Source organism: Salvelinus sp. IW2-2015, linkage group LG11, assembly GCF_002910315.2.
Source record: "Salvelinus sp. IW2-2015 linkage group LG11, ASM291031v2, whole genome shotgun sequence".
NCBI lineage: Eukaryota > Metazoa > Chordata > Actinopteri > Salmoniformes > Salmonidae > Salvelinus > Salvelinus sp. IW2-2015.
Genome location: NC_036851.1, coordinates 1,190,251 through 1,214,754, shown reverse-complemented (window position 1 = coordinate 1,214,754; position 24,504 = coordinate 1,190,251). Strand labels below are relative to the sequence as shown.

Here is a 24,504-nt window from a genome sequence, read left to right as displayed (position 1 = left end):
ATGAAACGCTAGCAATTATTGTAGGATTAGATGGAATATAGATTTACCACATATGCATTTACACGTGTGAAATCAACAGCAAACATTTCAACAAGAGAACAAAGCACTCTCCACTGGCGGGAGTTTGGAGAGYGCAAGTGGAGAGAGACATGCCTTTATGGTGCGTCTTTGCCACAGTAATAATTACTTTCCAAATACAAGCTTCATAAGTAAATAAATTATTAATGATTATTTCAAGTAATTTTGACATACCAAAAGACCAGTAGGCATATGCTGGTAATTGTTGCTTGGTGTCCCATTGCTGGTGAGTTGGCAAAGTAAATAGTTAATATTCTTGATCACCAAACCATTTTTGGAGCTGCATATTTATTTATTAATTATGGCAATCCTCTCTCCCTACATTGTCGTTTGTGATGCACCTGATCCTATAGCTGTACAGAAAATCAGCAATCTGTTCACTAGCTCACCCGACCTGTGTTGAATGCCAGTTTGCTGGTCCAATCAGAGGGCCGAGTGTGCATTTCACTAGCCAATCTGTTGGATGTTTTTTTCTTTGGAAGGGCGATGCTGTGGCTACGGTCTCTGGCTGCGTGGAGAGTAAATCCATTGAGGCTCTGTACCACAAAATGAGTGACGACATGACAAAACCTGGCCAGATAATTTCAAGTCATCAGTCTCATGTCAGTCAAGTCCCGAGTTTTGAGGCTCCAAGTCTCAAGTTATTTTATTTTCAAATGGAGTCTCAAGTCATCAAATTTGTGACTCGAGTCCACAACACTGCTAAAACAAAAGTTTGAATTATATTGAAACAAACTTGATTTTACTATATTGAACAAAAATATGAACGCAACATGTTGGTCCCATGTTTCATGAGCTGAAATTTWAAAAAAAGATTCCAGAAATGTTCCAAAAACTTCTCAAATTTGTTTACATCCCTGAGCATTTTTCTTTTGGAAAAATAATCCATCCACCKGACAGGTGTGGCATACCAAGAAGCTGATTAAAACAGCATGATCATTACACAGGTGAACCTTGTGCTGAGGACAATAAAATGCCACTAATATGAGCAACTGTGTCACACACAATCCCACAGATGTCTCAAGTTTTGAGGGAGCGTGCAATTGGCATGCTGACTGCAGGAATGTCCACCAGAGCTGTTGCGAGAGAATTKAATGTTAATTTCTCTACCAACGTCGTTATAGAGAATTTGGGAGTACGTCCAACCGGCCCATGTGTAACCTTGCCACCCCAGGACCTCCACATCAGGCTTCTACCCTTGCGGGATTGTCTGAGACCAGCTGTGTTCCAGTTTCCACCATCAGCTAATGGGGATCCATAATAAACACAAATACTGAATGAGATGTCATGCCGCATGAGGCAAAAGGTAACTGTGACCAACAGATGCATATCTGTATTCCCAGTTATGTGAAATCAATAGATTAGGGCTTWTTTCATTTATTTCAATTGCAATTTTGACTGGTATCTTTAAGAAAAAAATGATTAAACGTAATCTTTCTCTGAGCAATTGTTATGCTTTGAACATACTTAACTAGTGTATGTATTTATTTTWGTATTTTTGCTGATCTGTATCAARGGTGCCATAATTTCAGACCCCACTGTAGTGCCTTCAGAAAGTATTCACACCCCTTGACATWTCCCACAATTTGTTGTTACAGACCGAATTAAAAATTGATTAAATTTAGATTGTCACTGGCCTAGATGCAGTACCCCATCATGTCAAAGTGGAGTTGYGTTTGACATTTTTACTAATTTAATTTTAAAAATGAAAAGCTGAGGGCCTCCTGAGTGGCGCAGCACAACAGCGCTAGAGGCGTTACTACAGACCCGGGTTCATTCCTGGGCTGTGCCACAACAGGCCGTGGCCGGCAGTCCCATAGGACAGCGCACAATTGGCCCAGTGTCGTCCGGGTTAGGGGAGGGTTTGGCCAGGGGGCTTTACTTGGCTCATCGCGCCCTAGAGAATACTTGTGGCGTGCTAGGTGCCTGCAGGCAGACCCTGGTCGCCAGCTGCACGGTGTTTCCTCCGACACATTGGTGTGGCAGGCTTCCGGGATAAGCTGGAGGGTGTTAAGGAGCGCGGTTAGGGGTTCATGTTTCGGAGGACGCGTGACTCTCCGAGCACGTTGTGGAGTTGCAGCGATGAGACAAGATCGAAATGGGGGGGGGGGGGGGGATGCACTGAACACAAAATGAAACAATTTGAAATGATTTTAGTGAGTTACAGTTTTATATAGAAAATCAGTAATTTTAAATGAATACATTAGGCCCTAATCTAATCAGATATGAATATGTTGGCAAGCCCCTTTAAAAAAAGGTAGGGGTGTGGATCAGAAAACCAGTCAGTATCTGGGGTGACCACTTCATGCAGCGCAACACATCTCCCTCGCTTTGAATTGATCAGGCTGTTGATTGTGGCCTGTGGAATGTTGTCCCACTCCTCTTCAATGACTGTGCGAAGTTGCTGGATAATGGCGGGAACTGGAACACGCAGTCATACACTTCGATCAAGAGCATCCCAAACAGGCATGTGCAGGCCATGGACGAACTGGGACATTTTCAGCTTCCAGGAATTGTGCACAGACCCTTGCGACATGGGGCCGTGCATTATCATGCTGAAACATGAGGTGATGGCGGCGGATGAATGTCACGCTCTCTGTATATTTAAATTACCATTGATAAAATGCAATTGTGTCCGTTGTCCATAGCTTATGCCTGTGCAAACCCAGATTTTCATCAGCTGTTCGGGCGGCTGGTCTCAGACGATCCCGTAGGTGAAGAAGCCGGACGTGGAGGTCCTGGGCTGGCGCGGTTACTCGTGGTCTGCAGTTGTGATGCCTGTTGGACGTACTGCCAAATTTAAAAAAAATTACATTGAGGCGGCTTATGGTAGAGAAATTAACAATACATTTTCTGGCAAAAGCTCTGCTGGACATTCTTGCAGTCAGCATGCCAAATGCACACTCCCTCAAAACTTGAGACATCTGTGGCATTGTGTTGCATGACCTTTTATTGTTCCCAGCACAAGGTGCACCTGTGTAATAATGCTGTTTAATCAGCTTCTTGATATGCCATACCTATCAGGTGGATGGATTATCTTGGAAAATGAGAAATGCTCACAAACAGGGATGTAAACAAATTTGTGCACAACATTTGCAATAAGCTTTTTGTGTGCATTTCAGCTCATGAAACATGGGACCAACACTTTACATGTTGCGTTTATATTTTTGTTCACTGTATGTAATGCCTTAAAACTGTCATCACATGTGCGCATCATACGGCTTTGTTTACAAACCGTAAGATAACTCAAGTAGAACGTGGCAAAACGATACTGGTAACTAACCGCTTTTCAGCGGTGTTGTGACTTTTAGCTGGCAAGCTACTTACCAGCATGCCGGTAAAAGCACACTGTTGTGCCATAGTGTTATTTTAACGTTTTCCGAAGAACGAAGATATCCGACAGCAGTGGCTGCTTTTCATTTTGGGTGGACAGGCTGCATCGAAAATTACAATCATGTCATGAGTGTGCAGTAATTGTTAAGGACTGGGGGAGTTCAGGATTTTTAAATATTTTTTTAAAGAATTGAGCTAAGCAGAGGCAAAATCCTACAGGAAAACCTGGTTCAGTCTTTCCCACCAGACACTAGGAGATTAATTCACCTTTAAGCAGGACAATAACCTAAAACACAAGGCAAAATCTTTACTGGCGCTTGCTTACCAAGAAGACAGTGAATGTGGCAGTTTACCATTTTGACTTCTATTCATTTGAAATCTATTTGAAAATCTAAGGCAAGACCTGAGAATGGTTGTCTAGCAATTATCAACCCCCAATTTGACAGAGCTTGAAGAATTCTGACATTAAAAGAAAAAAAGGGCAAATATTTTACAATCCAGGTGTGAAAAGCACTTTTCCCAGAAAAACTTTATGCTGTAATGGCTACCAAAAGGTGTCTACATAAAGTGTTGACTCATTGGTATGAATACATTTGTAAATTATATACAGTGACTTGCAAAAGTATTCACCCCCTTGGCATTTTTCCTATTTTGTTGCCTTACAACCTGGAGTTAAACATTTATTTTTTGGGGGTGGGGTTTGTATCATTTGATTTACACCACATAACTACCACTTTGAAGATGCTAAATCATTTTTATTGTGAAACAAACAAGAAATAAGACAAAACTGAAAACTTGAGCGTGCATAACTATTCCCCCCCCCGAAGTCAATACTTTGTAGAGCCACCTTTTGCAGCAATTACAGCTGCAAGTCTCTTGGGGTATGTCTCTATAAGCTTGGTACATCTAGCCACTGGGATTTTTGCCCATTCTTCAAGGCAAAACTGCTCCAGGTCTTTCAAGTTGGATGGGTTTCGCTGGTGTACAGCAATCTTTAAACTCTTTTCAATGAGTTTATTGGGAATACAGATTTCTAATTGACCTTCTTGCAGTTCCTACCGCTTCCACTGGATGTCAACAGTCTTTAGAAATTGGTTGAGGGTTTTTCCTTTGTGTAATGAAGAAATACGTCCATTTTGAAATCAGGGTCACTTGTTGTGACTGTTTGTTAGAGGCGCATGACCAGAAAGCTAGCTACAGATTGTTTTAATCCTGTATTGAACACAGATCATCCCGTCTTCAATGTTATCAATTATTTACATTAAAAAAGACCTAAAGTTGTATTACAAAAGTAGTTTGAAATGTTTTGGCAAAGTTTACAGGTAACTTGAGAGATTATTTGTATCATGTTTCACGAAGTTGAACCGGTGTTTTTCGGATCAAACGCGGCCAAATAAATTGACATTTGGATATATATCGATGGAATTAATCGAACAAAAGGACCATTTGTGATGTTTATGGGACATATTGGAGTGCCAAACAACAGAACCCTCGTCAAAGTAAGGCATGAATTATTTTTATTTCTGCGTTTGTGTCGCGGCCTGCAGGGTTGAAATATGCTTCTCTCTCTTTGTTTACAATGGTGCTATCCCAGATAATAGCATCTTTTGCTTTCGCCGAAAAGCCTATTTGAATTCTGACATGTTGGCTGGATTCACAACCAGTGTAGCTTTAATTTGGTATCTTTCATGTGTATTTAATGGAAGTTGATTTTTATAGTAATTTATTTAATATGGCCTCTGCATTTTCTCCTGTCTTTTGCCAAGTGAGACAGTAGCGTCCCGTCTAAACTCAGATTTTTGGATATAAATATGAGCTTTACCGAACAAAACATACATGTATTTGTAACATGAAGTCCTATGAGTTTCTCTGATGAAGATCAAATGTTAGTGATAAATTTTATCTATATTTCTGCTTTTTTGTGACTCCTCTCTTTTGCTGGAAAAATGGCTGTGAATAGCACTCACCTAACATAATCTTTTTGTTTGCTTAAATCGGACACTGTGGCTGGATTTACAACAAGTGTATTTTAAAATGGTGTAAATACATGTATGTTTGAGGAATTTTAATTATGGGATTTCTTGTTTTGAATTGGCGCACTGCAGTTTCACTGGCTGGTGACGAGGTGAGACGCTACCGTCCCACATAACCTCTCTAGTGTAAGGAAAAGGTTTGAATATTGACGTAACCTTTCTCGGCAAGACAGGTCTTCCAAAGGTGGTGGAGTGGCAATCTTTACCAAGGATCACCTTCAGTGCTCGGTTGTCTCCAAATTGTTTAGGACAGACTGGTGATTTGCTGGTTTTAAGCATTGAACTTTTGAAATAGCACTTTGTTGACTGTTGCTGGCTGTTATCGTCCTCCATCAGCACCGGCCTATACCCTACCTGCCCTAAGCTCTCTCCCGGCCCCTTACAAAGTCTGAAATTGTCCTGCTAGGTGCCCTAAACTGGGACATGCTTAAACCACCTGACCAARTCCTAAAGCAATGGGACTCCCTAAATCTTTCTCAGATTATTACCAATCCCACAAGGTATGACTCCAAACACCCAGAAAAGGCTACTCTTCTTGATGTTATCCTCACAAATAATCAAAGCCTTCCTTTATGAACTGGCAACTGTAAAAAGTGGTATTGTTAACAAACACGCCCCCGTAAAGAAAATTAGAATTAAAAACAGGTTCAGCCCCTGGTTCGACCGTGATCTTGTAGAGGTGCTCCACCTCAAGAATTCAATTTGGCGAAAGGCTTGGCGCACACAWAMTCAGGCTTAGTGGCTCTTGTTCAGGCAAATGAGAAATAAGTGCACTCAGGTTATCCGGAAGGCCAAAGTGAGTTACTTTAAGGAGCAGTTCTCTGTGTGTCTAACCCCAAGAAATTCTGGAAAACGGTTAAAGACCTGGAGAATAAACCCTCCTCACAGTTGCCCATGTCTCTTAATGTTGATTATATAGTTGTTACTGACAAGGAGCACATGGCTGAGCTCTTTAAATCACMATTTCATTAAGTCAGGATTCCTATTTGACTTGCCCATCCAACATTTCCTCATCTCCCACCCCTTCTAATTGCAACTAGCCCTGATGCTCCTCCCTCTTTTTCCCTTTCCCCGCTACGAAGTTTCCCCGTGCAGACGGTCACTTAGTCCCAGGTGCTAAAGGAGCTCCTTAAACTTGACCCCAAAAAAGCATCTGGGTCAGATGGTTTAGAYCCTTCTTTAAGGTTGCTGCYCCCATCATCGCCAAACCTCTCCCCCCTCTCCCTGGGGAGGTTCCCATTGCCTGGAAGGCAGCCACTGTGCATCCTTTATTTATTTAAAGGGGAGATCAAGCTGATCCTAACTGTTATAARCCAATTTCTATTTTGCCCTGTTCATCAGAAGAGTTGGGGGGAAAAATGTCAATAATTAATTGACTGGCTGTCTTGATGTGTATAGTATTCTCTCTGGTATGCAATCTGGTTTCCGCTCAGATTATGGATGTGTCACTGCAACCTTAAAAAATGTCCTCAATGATGTCACCATTGCCCTTGATTCTAAGCAATSTCTGCTATTTTTATTAACTTGACCAAAGCTTTTGATACGGAAGACCATTCCATTCTTGTGGGCCGGCTAAGTAGTATTGGTGTCTGAGGGGCCATTGGCCTGGTTTGCTAACTACCTCTCTAAAGAGTGCAGTGTATAAAGTCAGAACATCTGCTGTCTCAGCCACTGCCTGTCACCAAGGGAGTACCCCAAGGCTCTATCCTAGGCCCCACGCTCTTCTCAATTTACATCAACAACATAGCTCAGGCAGTAGGAAGCTCTCTCATCCATTTATATGCAGATGATAGTCTTATACTCAGCTGGCACCTCCCTGGATTTTGTGTTAAACGCTCTACAACAAAGGTTTCTTAGTGTCCAACAAGCTTTCTCTGTCCTTATCCTTGTTCGGAATACCTTCGAAACAAAGGTAATGTGGTTTGGTAAGAAGAATGCCCCTCTCCCCTCAGGTGTGAGTACTACCGCTGAGGGTTTAGAGCTTGAGGTAGTCACCTCATACAAGTACTTGGGAGTATGGATGATGGTACACTGTCCTTCTCTCAGCACATATCAAAGCTGCAGGCTAAAGTTAAATCTAGACTTGGTTTCCTCTATCATAATCGCTCCTCTTTCACCCCAGCTGCCAAACTAACCCTGATTCAGATGACCATCCTACCCATGCTAGATTACGGAGATGTAATTTATAGATCGACAGGTAAGGGTGCTCTCGAGCAGCTAGATGTTCTTTACCATTCAGCCATCAGGTTTGCCACCAATGCTCCTTATAGGACACATCACTACACTCTATACTCCTCTAAACTGGTCATCTCTGTATACCCGTCTCAAGACCCACTGGTTGATGCTTATTTATAAAATCTTCTTAGGCCTCACTCCCCCCTATCTGAGATCTACTGCAGCCCTCATCCTCCACATACAACACCCGTTCTGCCAGTCACATTCTGTTAAAGGTCCCTAAAGCACACATCCCTGGGTCGCTCGTCTTTTCAGTTTGCTGCAGCTAACAAACACTCAAACTGGGCAGTTCTCAATCTCGTCATTCAAAAGACTCAATCATGGACACTTACTGACAGTTGGGGCTGCTTCGCGTGATGTATTGCTGTCTCTAACTTCTTGTCCTTTGTGCTGTTGTCTGTGCCCAATAATGTTTGTACCATGTTTTGTGCTGCTACCATGTTGTTGTTATGTTGCCGCCTTGCTATGTTGTCTTAGTTCTCTTTATGTAGTGTTGTCTCTCCTGTCGTGATGTGTGTTTTGTCYAATATTTATTTATTCATTCATCCATCTATCTCAGCCCCCTTCCACACAGCAGGCCTTTTGTTAGGCCGTCATTGTAAATAAGAATTTGTTGTTAACTGACTTGCCTGGTTAAATAAATGTTAAATAAAAAAMCAAAATAAGGGCTCTGGAAATAAGAATATCTTGTTTGCTAAATTAACAAAAGGCCATGCCATTGCACAGCCATAGGCTTCTACAAGCATGCTCCACTGCTGAGGTTACTTGAAGATTGTGTGCCACGATATAATATTACGGTTTCAATAAATCAATCTTAAATGGCACTTGTTTTTTTATTGACTGAAATCATCCCTTTCATGAAAATGGATTGCTCCTACAGACAGTGAGTCACGTGGCTTGCTAAATAAAGCAGGCAGACAGACATCCAGTTACTGTTAGATTGAATATTTGAATGGGCAAAATGAGTGACCTTTGAGCGTGGTATGATCGTCTGTGCCAGGCATGCCGGTTCCAGTATCTCAGAAACTGGTCGCCATCCTGGGCTTTTCAAGCACAACATTGTCTAAAAACACATCCAGTCAGCAGTAGGGCTGTGGGCGAGAACAGCTCATTGATGAGATGTTGAAGGAGAATAGCAAGAATCGTGCAAGCTAACAAGCGGGCCACAAACAGACAACAAAAAGCGCAGTACAAGTGGTTTCCCCGAACAGCATCTCGGAACGCACAACTCATCAATCCTTATCAGGGATGAGCTATTGCAACAGACGACCACACCGGGTTCACCTCCTATCAGCTAAAAATGCAAATGTTTTAGGTCCCTTGATACCAATTGAACGCCACAGTGTATCTGAACATTGTTGCTGACCAAACCCAATAGAGCATCTTTGGGATGAGATGAATGAGCTATTATATGAGCATTATATGAGCGAGCTATTATATGAGCATGAATGTACCACCATCCAATCTGCAGTGATGCCATAGCGTCAGCATKGACCAACATCGCTGTGGAACATTTCCAACACCTTGTAGAATCCATGCCCTGAAGAATTCAGGCTGTTCTGGATGCAAAGGGGGGTCTGATCCGGTACTAGATAGTGTCCTAATAAATTGTCCAGTGAGTGTCAAATGCATTCGGAAAGTTATCAGACCCATTGACTTATTCCACATTTTGTTACATTACAGCCTTATTCTGAAATTGATACGGTTTTTCCCCCTCAATCTATTTTTACCTTTATTTAACTAGGCAAGTCAAATTTACAATGACGGCCTACCCTGGCCAAACCCTAACCCAGACGACGGTGGACCTATTGTGCGCTGCCCTATGGGACTCCCAATCACGGCCGGTTGAGATACAGCCTGGAATCGAACCAGGGTCTGTAGTAACATCTCTAGCACTGAGATGCAGTGCCTTAGGCCACTCGGGAGCCCCAGATCTACACACAGTACCCGCAAAACACCAGAAGACCAGCATCCCAGAGTTGCCTCTTCACTGTTGACATTGAGACTGGTGTTTTGTGGGTACCATTTAATGAAGCTGCCAGTTGACTGTTTCTCAAACTAGACACACCAATGTGCTTGTTCTCTTGCTCAGTTGTGCACCGGGGCCTCCCACTCTTTCTATTCTGGCTAGTGCCAGTTTGCACTGTTCTGTGARGGGAGTAGTACACAGCGTTGTACGAGATCTTCAGTTTCTTGGCAATCTCTCGCATGGAATAGCCTTCATTTCTCAGAACAAGAATAGACTGACGAGTTTCAGAAGAAAGTTCTGTTTCTAGCCATTTTGAGCCTGTAATCGAACCCACAAATGCTGATGCTCCAGATACTCAACTAGTCTAAAGGCCAGTTTTATTGCTTCTATAAAATCAGCACAATAGTTTTCAGCTGTGCTAACAAAAGGGTTTTATAATGATCAATTAGCCTAACGCAACGTGCCATTGGAACACAGGAGTGATGGTTGCTGATAATAGGCCTCTGTACGCCTATGTAGATATTCCTTCTTTTTTTTTTTWTCAGCCGTTTCCAGCTACAATAGTCATTCACAACATTAACAATGTCTACACTGTATTTCTGATTAATTTGATATTTTAAATGGATTAAAAAAAAGTGATTTTCTTTCAAAAACAAGGACATTTCTAAGTGACACCAAACTTTTGAACGGTAGTGTATATATATTTTTTCATTCAAGTACTCCAGTTCAATATAATTTATTGTGGCAGAACCTAAGAAAAATATATATGTTCTGTTCATAAAGAYGAACACTCACTAAAGAAACAGTGTAGATTGCAGGAAATTGAAAAACAATCGTTTGAATTTTTTTTTTACTTTTGTGCACAGGCAACCAGTCTGTCTAGAGAGACTACTAAACAACTCAACATGGAAACTATAACATTATTGTAACATAATTTGTTACTATTGATACTACACAACATGGCATAGGTTTAGTTAAGTAGTTTCCTGCAATAGTCAATGACACACAGAGCAGTGCTGAAACAGTTAAGGTCTACTCCCCCTCCCCCCACGTGTCACTGACATGGCTGTAATATGAAGAGACAAGCACAAAACAGGAAGAGAGTCTCTCCCAATGATAACAGGGTGTATTTCGGTGCTAGAGTGTTCCCAGCAGAAGTCCCGAGGAAGTCGGGGTCAGTGTGTGCACCAATTATTGGCACACTGCGGCTCGCCACGCTCTCTGGGTGACACACTCCAGACAAGTAAACAATCTGGTCAACATGAGACTGGGGATACAGGCACGTACACAGTTCCCTTCCAGACTTTGAGAGAATGCGTTGACTAAAGAACACACTAACTGAACAGTCAGTACACTGCTTTACATTATGGGAGAGAAAGGCAAAGTGTTTAAGGTGTTTTGTAAATGATCTCACCATTAAATGGACATTCAGGTTCAAAGTGTGGGGTAGAGTGTCCATGTCTCTGTTGCCCATGGACTACCACCATGTCATCAAATCCAAACCTCATTAAGTCATGACTCATGGTTATATGACTCTTACCTGATTATCTTCACTAACTCGCTCATGTTGACATGGTCAGGGACAAGAAACTTTGTCTTGTCCAACACAGGCAGCTGCTTCTCTCCCTTATAACGCTCAATGATTACCTGTAGGGGAGCACCAAGCAATGATAAACAGTTATAAGATGTAATTCCATCACCATAACACCAATTAATACATTACATCACATATATTAAGGCCCTAAATAAGATATGTTGGATGAATATTTCATATACTAAATCGAAAAAGATAACATTCAGTGTGCTTCCTGRCTATAGCCTTCCACTTCTTTACAATTCTCCACTCAGACAACTGCAGTTGGCATGTCTGAGTATCATGTGAACTACATCAAGGCTCTTACTGTAATCAGTTTACTGATATATGAAGAGAGCCTTCAGGAACAATAGCCAGACAACCGAATTCAGTGTAATGTTGCTCTTCATTGTGTGTGGTGAGCAGGGAAAATAAATGTAGTCAGAGCCACAATTATTGGCACCCTTGATAAAGATGAGCAAATAAAATACAAATTCTGTATGGAGGAATGGTCTAAGATCCCTCCCAATGTGTTCTCCAATCTCATAAATCATTTTAGTTCCGTTATAAGGTCAGACAACTGCAGTTGGCAAAAAGGTGTGGCATTTTTTTTATAKGTATTACGTGTCAAACAAATTCTTTCTCTGATAAATTGTATTAGTATAAAAAAAATTTTAAGCATACAATATACCTCAGTATTTGTATTATTTATTTTTGATCATCATCAAGGGCACCAATAATTGTGTATTCTGTTCTATAGAGGGCAGTGTCAGCGTAACTTACTGGGATTTTGTTGGGGTGCTGGTCACGGATTTGATGCACTTCTTTGCAACGATCAGCTGCAGATAAGAATTTGTACATATTTACAGGTCAAGGTCTCTTTCTCAATGGAGCACCGTATTTTACAATTTTACAATATATGAATATAAAATACAGAATTATAGACACTCAAATTCCACAGGAAGGTGGTCTATGATCAACATTTTGAACCACCCGAGAGGCACCAATGTGTCCATACATGGGGTGCATAGCACCTAACGGCTGTTTTTCCTAGGTCTGTAGTAACAGACGGAATTTCCAGAGTTAAACATCCCTGTGATCGGGTATGGTAACTCGTACTTCTATGGGTAAGTGAAGATGTCAGGTAATGCGASAGTTTTTCCAATAGGGTTTTATAAATGAATAAAATGCAATGTTTTAACCTAGGCAACATCAAAATGAGGGCCAACATACTTTCCAATAGAGCAAGCAGTGATGAGCGCAAAACCTGTCAACCGTGATAAAACTAAGTGCACTATGGAAAACTGCCTTTAACGGCCTCAAAAAAGTGGCAGCAGCATTCATCTAAATGATGTCACCATAGTCTAGGACAGGAAGAAACGTCAACTGATATAGATCAGAGACAATCAATGAAAAGGTCTTTCTGATCAGTTGGAAGATAAAACAGAATAGCCTACAGGCTCTCCAAAAGGTAGATTGTGAGCTACAAGTACCTCGCAGCCCACCTATGAGTAGCTCCCGGCTACTATCCAATCAAAGCCACATTGACATTATCCCGCCCATGGTTAGCCACTATTGGCTTAAAAAGCCAAATGTAACAGTACCTATCTGCCAATTAATTTCCATCAATATTGCCCCGGTCTGTTTGCGCGCATTTGTTTATTATTCCATGTAGCCAGTTAGCAATGCTAATAATAACCGTCTTGTGGGTAGACAAATACTTTCCCCAATAACCTTCTCAATTAAATGTTAACTGGCCTACCTGAAATAACTATATCATGATCAGAGTATGTGAGCGGAGCATCCCCAATTTGACTGGAGCATAGAGTGCGTTTCCCAAAGGCTGGAGGGTTGGCCGCCTCGAGCGAAAATGGAGCGGGCATTTTAGGAGCTCAGGGAATGCCCGGCGCAGCATGCATTTGTAGGCTACTTGTGTCCTGCTATAGCCCCTTGCTTTAGCTACTGTCATGGAGTTGGCTAAATATCATGACGTGCTGCAGCAGTAGGCCTAACAGAAGCATCGCTAGACCAACACATACCCCCCTTGCTTGATGCGCAATAAAAAGGTGTTTGAATGTCCAAATGTATTCGTTTTTYCCCCAGACCTAAATAATTTACTGTCTTCTGATTTCAGCATCGACATGGGCTCAGAAAATACATTTGTTGTTTCTCTATGACTAATTGTTCTATTGAGAGTAAAAACCTAAACCAGGAAAAATAAAACGAAGAAAACTTTGCCATGCCAAATACTGTTTAGTAACCATTATTTCATCAGGAATATTGACATATATTGTACACCAAGGACGAGTTGCAGGGTAGAGAAGAATTTGCCTATTTAAAAGCTATTTAAAAACTGAGTAGCTCGGGACATGTATTTTTTTTTTTTAAGTAGCTCTCATGCTAGAAAAAGGTTGGAGACTCCTGATCTAGTCCAAAGTGTGTCTCCTTGATATGGGGTGTGCAACTGCAAACATGATCAACATAGAAAATCATAGGCTATGACTTAAACAGTCAAAGAGTTCTCAAAATAGGCATACTGGTTTCAGTAATGCCAATGGTTTTCCACAGTAGTCCAGGGCTCTACAGTGTGAGTATTTCACTCGCATTTGCCCCTAAAAATAGATGTGGGAACTGGAAAAATTATTTTACGAGCACAGTGTGCAATTAAAGATTACAACCTACTGTAATCTATTTTTCCCCCGCTGCTAATTGTTTAAAAACTACAAGTCCCACATTCCACAAGCGGCATGCGCCAACCACAGTAGAGTTTTCTGTGATGACGCAGTCCAGTCAGAGAAAGGTGAACTGGAAAATAGTACCAGTATAGGCTATAATTAACATGTAGACATCGCTAAAAATGAAGCCCATTCAATTTTAAGCGAAAAAGAGACGAGGAGAAAGAGGAATCCGGCGAGGGGGATTAGCAACTAATGAAGTCTCTTCACAAGGTTTACCTGAGGAGGCTAACGTTGACATGGCGGCTAACGTTAGGGATGCTGAGAACAACGTTAGCGAAGCTATCGTGACCCCCGTGGTCACTAGCCGGTGGAGGGAGAACATATAACGTGAACTCACGTAAACTCGTACATCGCCTTGGTCCGTACAATTGCCCTTATTTTAGCGCCCTAAAAACGTAATACTTCCAGATCAACTGTAATATCAATACCATTGTAAAGCACAATTTCTCCCCTTTCCAACAAAATCAATTACACGACCTAAACACTGCCCGTTTCTGCATAACTCAAGCAGGCAATGACCCCGTCGGGTCTTTTTAAAAATGGCGGGTAGGGAAGCGAAACTAATGCGTGATAGTGAGAAGGACAGATGTCGTGTGGGAAAATTGCTTTTTTCACTGGATCTGTCCAACTTATCACCTTATCGCCTCTAAAATGTAAATAAAACACTATAAAGAGTTTATATAATGTGTCATTACATACCTATTTGAAGGTTTGTGTCGAATTTGAATCGGGTTTTTAGGGCGGTGCTAAAGTGATCTTAGAAGTAAACAGAGGCTTTGAGAATGATGATCGCATGCAATGACGAAAAAAATTACTAGGTATCCCCCCTTACCCCCGCCACTGTCCATTTCTTGTTTTTAAACGATGAGAGAAGTGCTACATCTGGTGGAGAGAGATTGTAAGACAGAAATAGTTGCTTTATGCGTGCTGTACGTTACGACTTTACACGTCAAGATGTAACGGAGGGTCAGTTGTCAACTTTTCTCCAATACTATAGAGCCATTACCATGTCGATCAACGCTTGAATAGAAACCTAGTTCACACCCCCGATTTTGAAGTCAACACAGTCGCTACAGTCCCATTAGTTTTCTTTGTAGCCTCGTTTGAATGTCGCGGTTACGCACATTTGTACGGAATGGGATGAGTTTACATTAGATTCAATAAAAATTGGCTCAAAATGTTCCCATGGCTAGAGTTCAAAAACAACATCATGTTCTGMAAATATTGTAGAGGGCAGAAACAAGCGGGCAACTTGTCCTTCGTGTCAGGAAACTCGCATCTGAAAAGAGATAGCGTAGCGAAACATAACATCTCGCGGCGGCATATCCAGTGCAGAGATCTGTACCTGTTGAGACAGGAGAAACCATCAGGCACGGTGTCAGCAGCCTTGAGGAGGCAAGTGCTGCTGTCTGAGAAGAGGATGCAGCTGAAAATAAAGATAAACATCGCATGCTTCATTGCGAAAGAAGAAGAACCTTTYGTCAAATTTGGGCCGCTTAGACTCCACCACAAAAACGGAGTTGACATTAACCCCACATACGACAATGATGTCGTAGATGATGCGGAGATGATCGGTCAAATTGCTGACATAATAAGAGAGAGCCTGTCAGCGAAGCTGAAAGCCGCGAGGTATCCTGCCGTTCTAACAGACGGATATACTGGTATATCCAACACCAAATGCGAGATTGTCTACGTACGCTTGTTGGAGGATGGGAAGCCAGTCAACCTCCTGGTCGGACAACAGACCCTTGAGCACTCTCATGCCATTGGTAAGTTGTTAATTTAGTTTTATTTGCTAGCAGAGAATGTTAAACAATACTGTGTGTGTCTGTGCTAAGTGCTGGAATGGTAAATACCACAGAATTCTTGTTTTCTGTTGGCACAAGAGACAGGGGGGAAGGAGACAGTGAATTGTTTGGAAGATTCTGTTCTGACTTCCACAGACTAGAGCTGGCAATACTGACCATTCAGAAGAAAGAGCCAAATGTGTCGGTCGTGTACGATCTTCTGAATCTGATATGAAGGTGTATCACTTCAGCGGAAAATCCAAACGAGAGCTCTATGTTCTCGGGCAAGAGCTCGGTGTGGCTATTTGCACACTGTCTAGCGTCAAGGGAACTCGCTGGATCTCCCATGTCCACAGAGCCCTCAAAGTGTTCCTACGGCATGGACAAGACAAGGACCTTGTTCTGCAGCACATGGAGCACCTGGCAGTAGCATTAACAACAGCGGAAGTTCAAGGGCGTGCAAAGAAGGTCAGTTTTACACAGGAAATGTAATACCACACTAGTTWAAAAAAAAAAATAGGTTCAAGACTCAAATGAACTTTCAGAATCAAGTAATTGACAGGTGACCGTTTATTTACTGACTACTTAACAGATAAAGCGGGAAATGGAGAATGCACTCGTGTATTCTGCCATTTTCTTTCAGACATGYTCGAGGAGCTATCCTCACCATGCAAAGGAATGACCTGATCCTCCCCCAAGCCACAGAGTTGAGGAAGACAGTGACCAGACTGGAAGCACTAAAGCTTAGGGCAAAGGCAGGAGGCATGCTGGAGAAGATCCAGACCATGCTTGCTCAGCAGCAGGGTGATGAGAAGAGATTCCAGGTGTGTTAGGATGAGAGCTTGTTAAAATGTAAGAGAAATGTATGATTAAAATCAATGATTAAGACAGATTCTCAGTGTGAGAATCAATGTATTCGTTGCCCAGTAGAACAATTTGAGGATAAGGAGGGAAATGCAGTGGAGAAGTCTTTACTTAAAAAAAAAAATGTTTAAATGGGAGACAGACAAATGGCCAGACAATTCATTGTGTGGTGGTGTGTGTGTGTGTTTGTTATTTCTGTTAAAATGGAATAACACTAAAGGGGAATCTGAAAGGCTTTACGGACCTCACCAATCCCCAGCTGAAGCAACACATGGAGGCGGCCATCAACATCGGCGTGGATGATCTCAAAGCCAGGTTTGGTGGTTTGCTGAAGGATGAGGGTGTCCAGACCCCAGTGGAGTCTTTCAGAGTGCTAAACCMTGACACATGACCAGGCCAGCCTTCTCACCTTTGGCGATGATGGTGTGGCATACCTGATGAGGCATTTCAAGGAGCCTCTAGAGAGGTAAGAATTTATTTGACACTGCACTGCCATTGAAGACAATGTTGAGTTTGCATATTTGCAAACTCACTTGCTCTGTTTAATCCTGCAGATCAGGGTGCAACATGGCTGCAATCCAGGATGAGTGGCAGGGGCTGAAAATCCTGGTCAGACACAATTTCAAGGACAAGTCCTACAGTGGCCTGTGGGAGACCATGTTGACAAAGGACCSCTACAGGCACGAKTACATGGTAGGCTAACAGTCCTGAGTGGTTATGTATGGTATCCTATGGTTGGTTTTGATAAATTAATGGTAAGAGTTTAAATGAAATTGAAAGATATCATATTTTCCCTAGAACATGGTGGAGTTGGTGCAGCTTATGCTGGTGCTGCCCATTTCAGCCACCCAGTGTGAGCGAGGCTTCTATGCGCACAACCAGATTAAGAATTTGACAAGAAGCTGCCTTGGGGTCTCCACCACCGAAGACCTGATGAGGATCAGCCAGGAGGGGTCTTCTGTCGAGGAGATCGATCCCACTCCTGCCGTGGACAGCTGGCTGACCTCTTAGCGGGCCAGACGGCCAACATACAAAAGCAGCTGGACCACTGATATCCTTTGCGTCTAGTAGGCATGGGTCAGTGTGTGATTTTGGTGGTATGTGCTGTTCCACAGATGTGTGTCCCTTAGTACACACACACAGTATAAATATGTATKTAATAAATTGTTTGTTAATAAACTGTGTTACATTTTTCACTGTGCTCCTAAATTTCTTTGTATGCTCCTACATTTTTTCATTTAGGAGCGCATGTACTCCTTGGGAAAAAACGTTAGCGTAGAGCCCTGCAGTAGTCAAACCCAAATTAGCCTACATCAGCAGTGCAAATGCATGTGTAGACATTGAGGACATGTGATTGCTCTATCAATTATGTGTTGCACTGCACAGGGTAATAATTTAGAATGGCCTGACACAAATAAACATATCATGCAATCTTTTATGGCACCCATGCACAATCCGGAGTTTCAGCCCAACTTTAATCCCACTGCTTGGTAATAAAGCTCAAGGATGGGGCTTGGCAAATGTAACCACTTTCAAAATCATAGCCCACACCAGGGGTATTCACCCTACGAGGTCCGCAGCTTGATAGGTTCTCTGTTCTACCTGATAGGTTTTCTGTTCTAATTAATTGTACCCACCTGGTGTCCCAGGTCTAAATCAGTCCCCGATTAGAGGGGAACAATGAAAAAATGCAGTGGAACTCAAGTATGGGTAGCTGCAGCCCAATATGGCGACGGAGTATGGGAGTCGGAAGGAGTGGGTGTACGGAAAGCCAATCAGCTAATTGGGCAGATTTATTGCCACTCAAGAAAGTTGTGTGTGTCTGACTGGACTACAAGTCTGACTGGACTACAAGTCGATAAGTGCTTCCTACTGGGTATCACAGTCGTGTCACTGGCGGTAGCTAACGTGGCCATTTTTTTTCTCTCACACAATTTTATTTCAAACAGGATAGCAGCCTACACAATAAATAATTWATATTGATAACCATCTAGATGTCACCTTTATACATAGCCTACATACAGACTACTACTCAATGGGGAGGGCATGAACAGCAACACCGGGACACATTGGCCTTCGCAACTGTCCGGCAAAGGTGTGGGAAGTAGCTACCTAGTAGCCAATATCAGGGTGACAGTCACAGTAAGCACAYGCATACAACATCACAGTCACAGTAAACACACGCATACAACGCATGAAGTAACAGTACACATCCTAAATCCCCACATTAAATTCCTGAACAGCTCCAGAACATCAAGATTAAATGTATTTTGAATTTTGTTCCAGCAATACGGTGCATTAAAACCAAAAGCAGATTTACTTAGCTCTATGGGGACTAGGAAACTCAAGCGGAAGTTTATGAAGTAGGGCCTTGTAAACAAAAAGGGAGTAATGTAGAAATCTACGGATCTTTAGCGAAGTCCAGCAAACCTTTTGACACAGGATACAGTGATGAGCATCATAACGTTGGATGCTGCCAACCGTTGATAAACCCCACAGAAGAAGAGGAGGCGGCGGCAATAAAAGGCAGGACAGAGTTGTCTTTGACTGTAGCTGGCTAGAGCACTACTTTCCAGCAGTTATGTTAATGATGGCGAGGGCAGTTGTTCGGCAGGCGGGAGCGAAGGACACTGCTAGGACTCTGGTGGTACACAGCAGGTGGGATAGGTAGCTAGCCAACACAATGGTAGACGGTGTATTTCAACCCCGCCTGTCGGGCATTGTTTTTCCGCAGTTATGTTAACAGCAGCAGGTATTCAGCATGCTGGAGTAAAGGACACTGTGCTAGGGGGCTGTAACCAACAGGATACTCAAGGGGAAAGGAACGCCCGGAATTGTACGCCGCCTTGAATTGAAGGCAATAGTACCTTTTATCCATTTTTAGACGCCGTAGTCAGTTTACACTTCCTCAAAAGTCAGAATGAATCTAACTCCCCCAAAAAATCTCATTAATTTTGACGTTTTTGCCGAAGAGATCTTAGTCGCACAATTTTACATCTAATTTTGTTTGCAGTATTTTTCAATGAAAATAATTGCATGAAAACGAGTTGTCTCTCCTTGAATGACAACAAATACTTTATTGAAGATGCCCTACTGTTGACCAATCACTGACGAAGGGGCGAAGAYTTCGGCTCTAAACTATGGCTTGCCTCCTAAAAAAATGTGCGGTCGAACAGCCGAAAAAACATTCACCGAAGTACAAATACGTCACAATATATGTACGAATTCAACCATACTGTTTCGGGAAGTATGCGGATGCCTTTATTATTGACGTTGTTAGCTGATCAACTAGCCTAGCTAGCTTAAGTATGCTAACGTCAGTATCAAAGTTAAGGCCTCTCTGGCGTTGGCTACCATTAGCTACCATTACACTTACATTCATAATGACGAATACTGAGAACACTGTTGAGCTGTTTTCAACAATACAATATTGCCTGTCCAGTAAAGAATATGCCTAACTAGTTAAGGTTAGCTCAAAGATCTGTGGTTAGCAACTGTTAACAGCTGACGTTACTTACCGAATGACCTTCTTTGTTTGAACGGTCTATCGGATGGCATCACTGTAGATTACGCTGTGGCTTATAAATTAGATAATATACCAGTAAATATCTCAAGTTGTTTATGGAATTCTCAACAAATGCTGTCCCTTGCTTGTCTGTCAAGTCCGTGYTCACTGTAGCTACAAAAACAGCGTTGGTTTGGAATAAACTAGCAAACGTAGCAAGCCTTTCCTTTTTAGTCCTGACGAGAGATGGAGGAGGCTATCTTCTGCACTGTTCTCCCGATCTAGTAAATGTGGAGGAGGAGTTCAAATGGAGTGTCACGTTGTCAGTGTTCAAGGGTTGTCACTAGTTACCAACCCCATGGTGCATTGTGGGTAAATGGTAACTTGACTGATCTACAAGTAATAATGAGTAGTTGTTTATCATATTTATTTATTTATGATGCAAGGTGATTTGTAGATCAGTCAGTCGGCAGTGGCCTCCACTGTCGGCAGGGGAGAACTACTACCCCATTCATTGAACCGGTCAAATTCAAGGCTGACCGCAGTCATTAACTTGCCCGACATTTGGAAAGTTTGCATAGAAAATACTGCAGATGTGACAATTGCCTGCTATGGTGCATTTCCATTTAACAATCTTGTGTTGATCAAAACAGCTGGACGTAATGATGTCACACCTAAAAAAAACTGAATTTTTTGCAAAAACCTAGTGTTGAATAAAAATGTATTGGTTGAAGTGTTTACATTACCCATTTAGCGACATTGGCGACAGCATGTATGTCCTCCCACCTATCTGTTTCATGTCTCAGGTAGCCCGCGAAAGCCAGCATGTATAGAATGCAATAATTTAGTCATATTTGCCACATTCTAATAATTCTCATGTACCAACGTATCGCAACGGTCCGTGCCATGGAGAAACTTGCACTCCTGGAGAGCTGAACTAATTGGATGGGGAAACTTGCCAGCCAACCAGAAAAGCAAGGCGAAGCAATCCAGGCGTTCTTGAAAGTCAGGACAATCCTTGTCCTGCAATGAAACATCGTTTTTAAAGTTGATTTTTTTTATTTTGCAAGCAGTAGGCATTTAGAATTCAATGTGGAGTAGAGCTTTATAGTTATGCGGTGACAATCACTTACGTGGGGCACGTTACGTGGGGTAACTTCAAAATGATTTGTCAATCATAATTTATTAGAAAAACACAGTTTCCGTCATAATTTTCTGCAATAAAGAAAGTTTGAAACCTGCCTATTGACTGTCGGCTTCAATGTCGAACAAGCCCCTTTTGACATCCAAAAGCGGAAGTCGCGTCACAGGCTCAAATGTTTTTTTTTTTTTTTACATTGACAAGATAGTCGAGTGTGACCGCTCAAACAATGGAATATATGTCCTAAAGATGGAAGGCTGTTATGTGGTTGTTTTCTGTAAACATTGCCTGCATTTTCACTGTCGGGGTTGAATTTCGTGGCTTCAATGAGAATGGGCAGTCGTTCTCCCTTCCGACAGTGCAGGCTATTACCGACTAACTGATCACTTTGAATTCACGTTAATTGACAACTCACCCAAATGTAAAACCAAACTAGATGTTGAACAGACAGACGTCTGTGCCCAGTGGGATAGGCCAATACTGGGCTTATAAATTCTGTCTTTCTACTGACAATATTTGTGCACATTTGTTGTTTCATTGTTTTAATCGTTTTTTCAACTACCTTTCTTTGTTAATGTATCAATTCCCTGTTACTTAGCCTGATCATTAACAGTGCATTCGGAAACTAATCAGACCCCTCCACTTTTTACATTTTGATACGTTATGGCCTAATTTAAAAATGTATTAAATAAATAATTTCCCTCATCAATCTACGCACACTACCCCATAATGTCAAAGCAAAAACAGGTTTTTAGAAATTTTTGCAAATTTATAATAATATACATTTTTAAATACCTTATTTACATAAGTATTCAGACCCTTTGCTATGAGACTCGAAATTGAGCTTAGGTGCATTCTGTTTCCATTAATCATCCATGAGATGTTTCTACAACTTGATTGGAGTCCACCTGTGCTAAATTCAATTGATTGGACATGATTTGGAAAGGCACACACCTGTCTATATAAGGTCTGACAGTTGACAGTTTATGTCAGAGCAAAAACCAAGCCATGAGGTCGAAGGAATTGTCCTTAGAGCGCCAAGACAGGATTGTGTCGAGGCACAGATCTGTGCAAGGGTACCAAAATATTTCTGCAGCATTGAATGTCCTCAAGAACACAGTGGCCTCCATAATTTTCCATTTGGGGGCGGCAGGTAGCCTAGTGGTTAGAGAGTTGGTTCAGAAACCGAAGGGTTGCTAGATCGAATCCCCAAGCTGACAAGGTAAAAATCTGTCGTTCTGCCTCTGAACAAGGCAGTTAACCCACTGTTCCTAGGCCGTCAGTGTAAATAAGAATTTGTTCTTTAACTGACTTGCCTAGTTAAATAAAACATTCTTAAATGGAAGAAGTTTGGAACTACCACGCCAAACTGAGCCATCGGGGAAGAAGGGCCTTGGTCAGGGAGGTGACCAAGAACCTGATGGTCACTCTGACAGAGTTCCTTTGTGGAGATGGGAGAACCTTCCAGAAGGACAACCATCTCTGCAGCGCTTCACCAATCAGGCCTTTATGGTCGAGTGGCCAGACTGAAGCCACTCCTCAGTAAAAGGCAAATGACAGTTTGCCAAAGGGCACCTAAAGGACTCAGACCATGAGAAACAAGATTATCTGGTCTGATGAAACCAAGATTAAACTCTCTGGCCTGAATGCCAAGCGTCACGTCTGGAGGACACCTAGCACCATCCCTATGATGAAGCATGGTGGTGTCAGTATCATGCTGTGGGGAGGTTTTTCAGCAGCAGGGACTGGGAGACTAGTCAGGATCGAGGGAAAGATGAACGGAGCAAAGTACAGAGAGATCCTTGATGAAAACCTGCTCCAGAGTCATAAGTACCTCAGATTGGGGCGAAGGTTCACCTTCCAACAGGACAACAACCCTAAGCATACAGCCAAGACAACGCAGGAGTGGCTTCCGAACAAGTCTCTGAATTACCTTGAGTGGCCCACCCAGACTTGAACCCAATCGAACATATCTGGAGAGACCTGAAAATATCTGTGCAGCGACGGTCCCCATCCAATCTGACAGGGCTTGAGAGGATCTGCAAAGAAGAATGGGAGAAATTCCACAAATACAGGTGTGCCTAGCTTGTAGTGTCATACCCAAGAAGACGCAAGGCTGTAATCGCTGCCAAAGGTGTGTAATGGAATTTTAATGTTTTGTGCTTTTCTTATAACTATTTTCTGTGTTCTATTCATGTGTTCTTCTATAAACCAATTTCTGTGTTCTTGCAAGTGGCTGACTGTACAAATTCTCACTATCAGTAGCTGCAATTTGGCAGTACGCCCAGACTTTGTTTTGAGAATGAACGAAAGATATCTCAGTTTCAAGGTCTCAGCTTAGGGAGAAGAAGCCCCGTGAGGTGTTGGTCTGTCACATGTTATGGAACAGTATTGGTCTGTCACATGAATGAAACAAAACGGCAATGATTGATTAATTATGCTAAATCATGCAAATATAACTTGTCTGTGTATAGTCGTATATAAGACAACTGCTGAGACTGCCCAGGCAGAGCTCCTGATTGATGTGTACTATGGTGCATTGAGTTGTTGGAACCTCTACCGTGCGCTGACAATAAACAATGATTAATTTAAGATCGCCTTCTAGTGTCCCTGTGCAAGAATTTCCATGACAGGTGCTACAACAAAGCACTGAGTAAAGTGTCTGAATAATTGTGTAAATGTGATATTTCAGTTTTTTATTTTCAATACATTTGAAAAAAAAACGTTAAACCTGTTTTTGCTTTGTCATTATGGGGTATTGTGTGTAGATTGATGAGATGGAAAACACGATTTAATCAATTTTAAAATAAGGCTGTAACGTAACAACATGTGGAAAAAGTCAAGTGGTCTTTATACTTTACGTTTGCATTGTATATCCAGTGCTTGACTTGGGCAGGAGCTCACCACAGCTGAGTAGCCTACCGGCACCTCAAATGTTCTACTGAGCTCCTGTTCCTCATATAGAATATTAGCTCAAAGGTATTGTGTATAAACAGTAGCCTACCAGCAACCAAAATGAACAGGTTACTGGCACCTATTTCAGTCCACGTCAAACACTGATTGTATCACCAGTAAATGTTCACCATTAATCCCCATTTTTTAAATCTAGGCTACAATGTTTATGGTAATTTATGTTAATGCAATTCAAACTGCTAGCCTGTTCTTGTAATCAAGGAGTTTTTATTTATTTTATATCATTATGAGTTTTGTCAATTTCTTCAAATCTATAAAATATGGGATGTTTGATA

The 24,504-nt window shown here is 42.0% G+C and overlaps 2 protein-coding genes across 2 annotated transcripts in view; one reads left to right on the top strand and one right to left on the bottom strand.

Annotated features, from left to right (window-relative positions):
• Positions 1–20,435, bottom strand: part of map1lc3a (microtubule-associated protein 1 light chain 3 alpha) — a 23,835-nt gene extending 3,400 nt beyond the window's left edge. The window contains exons 1-3 of the mRNA XM_023995793.2: positions 20,129–20,435; positions 12,005–12,060; positions 11,189–11,295 (exon numbers count right to left, since the gene is read on the bottom strand). Of these exons, the coding sequence (XP_023851561.1) occupies positions 11,189–11,295; positions 12,005–12,060; positions 20,129–20,168 (203 nt within the window). The 5' untranslated portion in view covers positions 20,169–20,435. The remainder of the gene's footprint in view (positions 1–11,188; positions 11,296–12,004; positions 12,061–20,128) is intronic.
• Positions 15,772–17,787, top strand: LOC139028351 (zinc finger protein 862-like). The gene is made up of 3 exons (XM_070445497.1): positions 15,772–17,076; positions 17,165–17,303; positions 17,409–17,787. Exons 1-3 carry the CDS (start codon positions 17,048–17,050, stop codon positions 17,619–17,621), a joined length of 381 nt encoding a protein of 126 aa, XP_070301598.1. The 5' UTR covers positions 15,772–17,047; the 3' UTR covers positions 17,622–17,787.
• Positions 20,436–24,504: the final 4,069 nt, after the last annotated feature.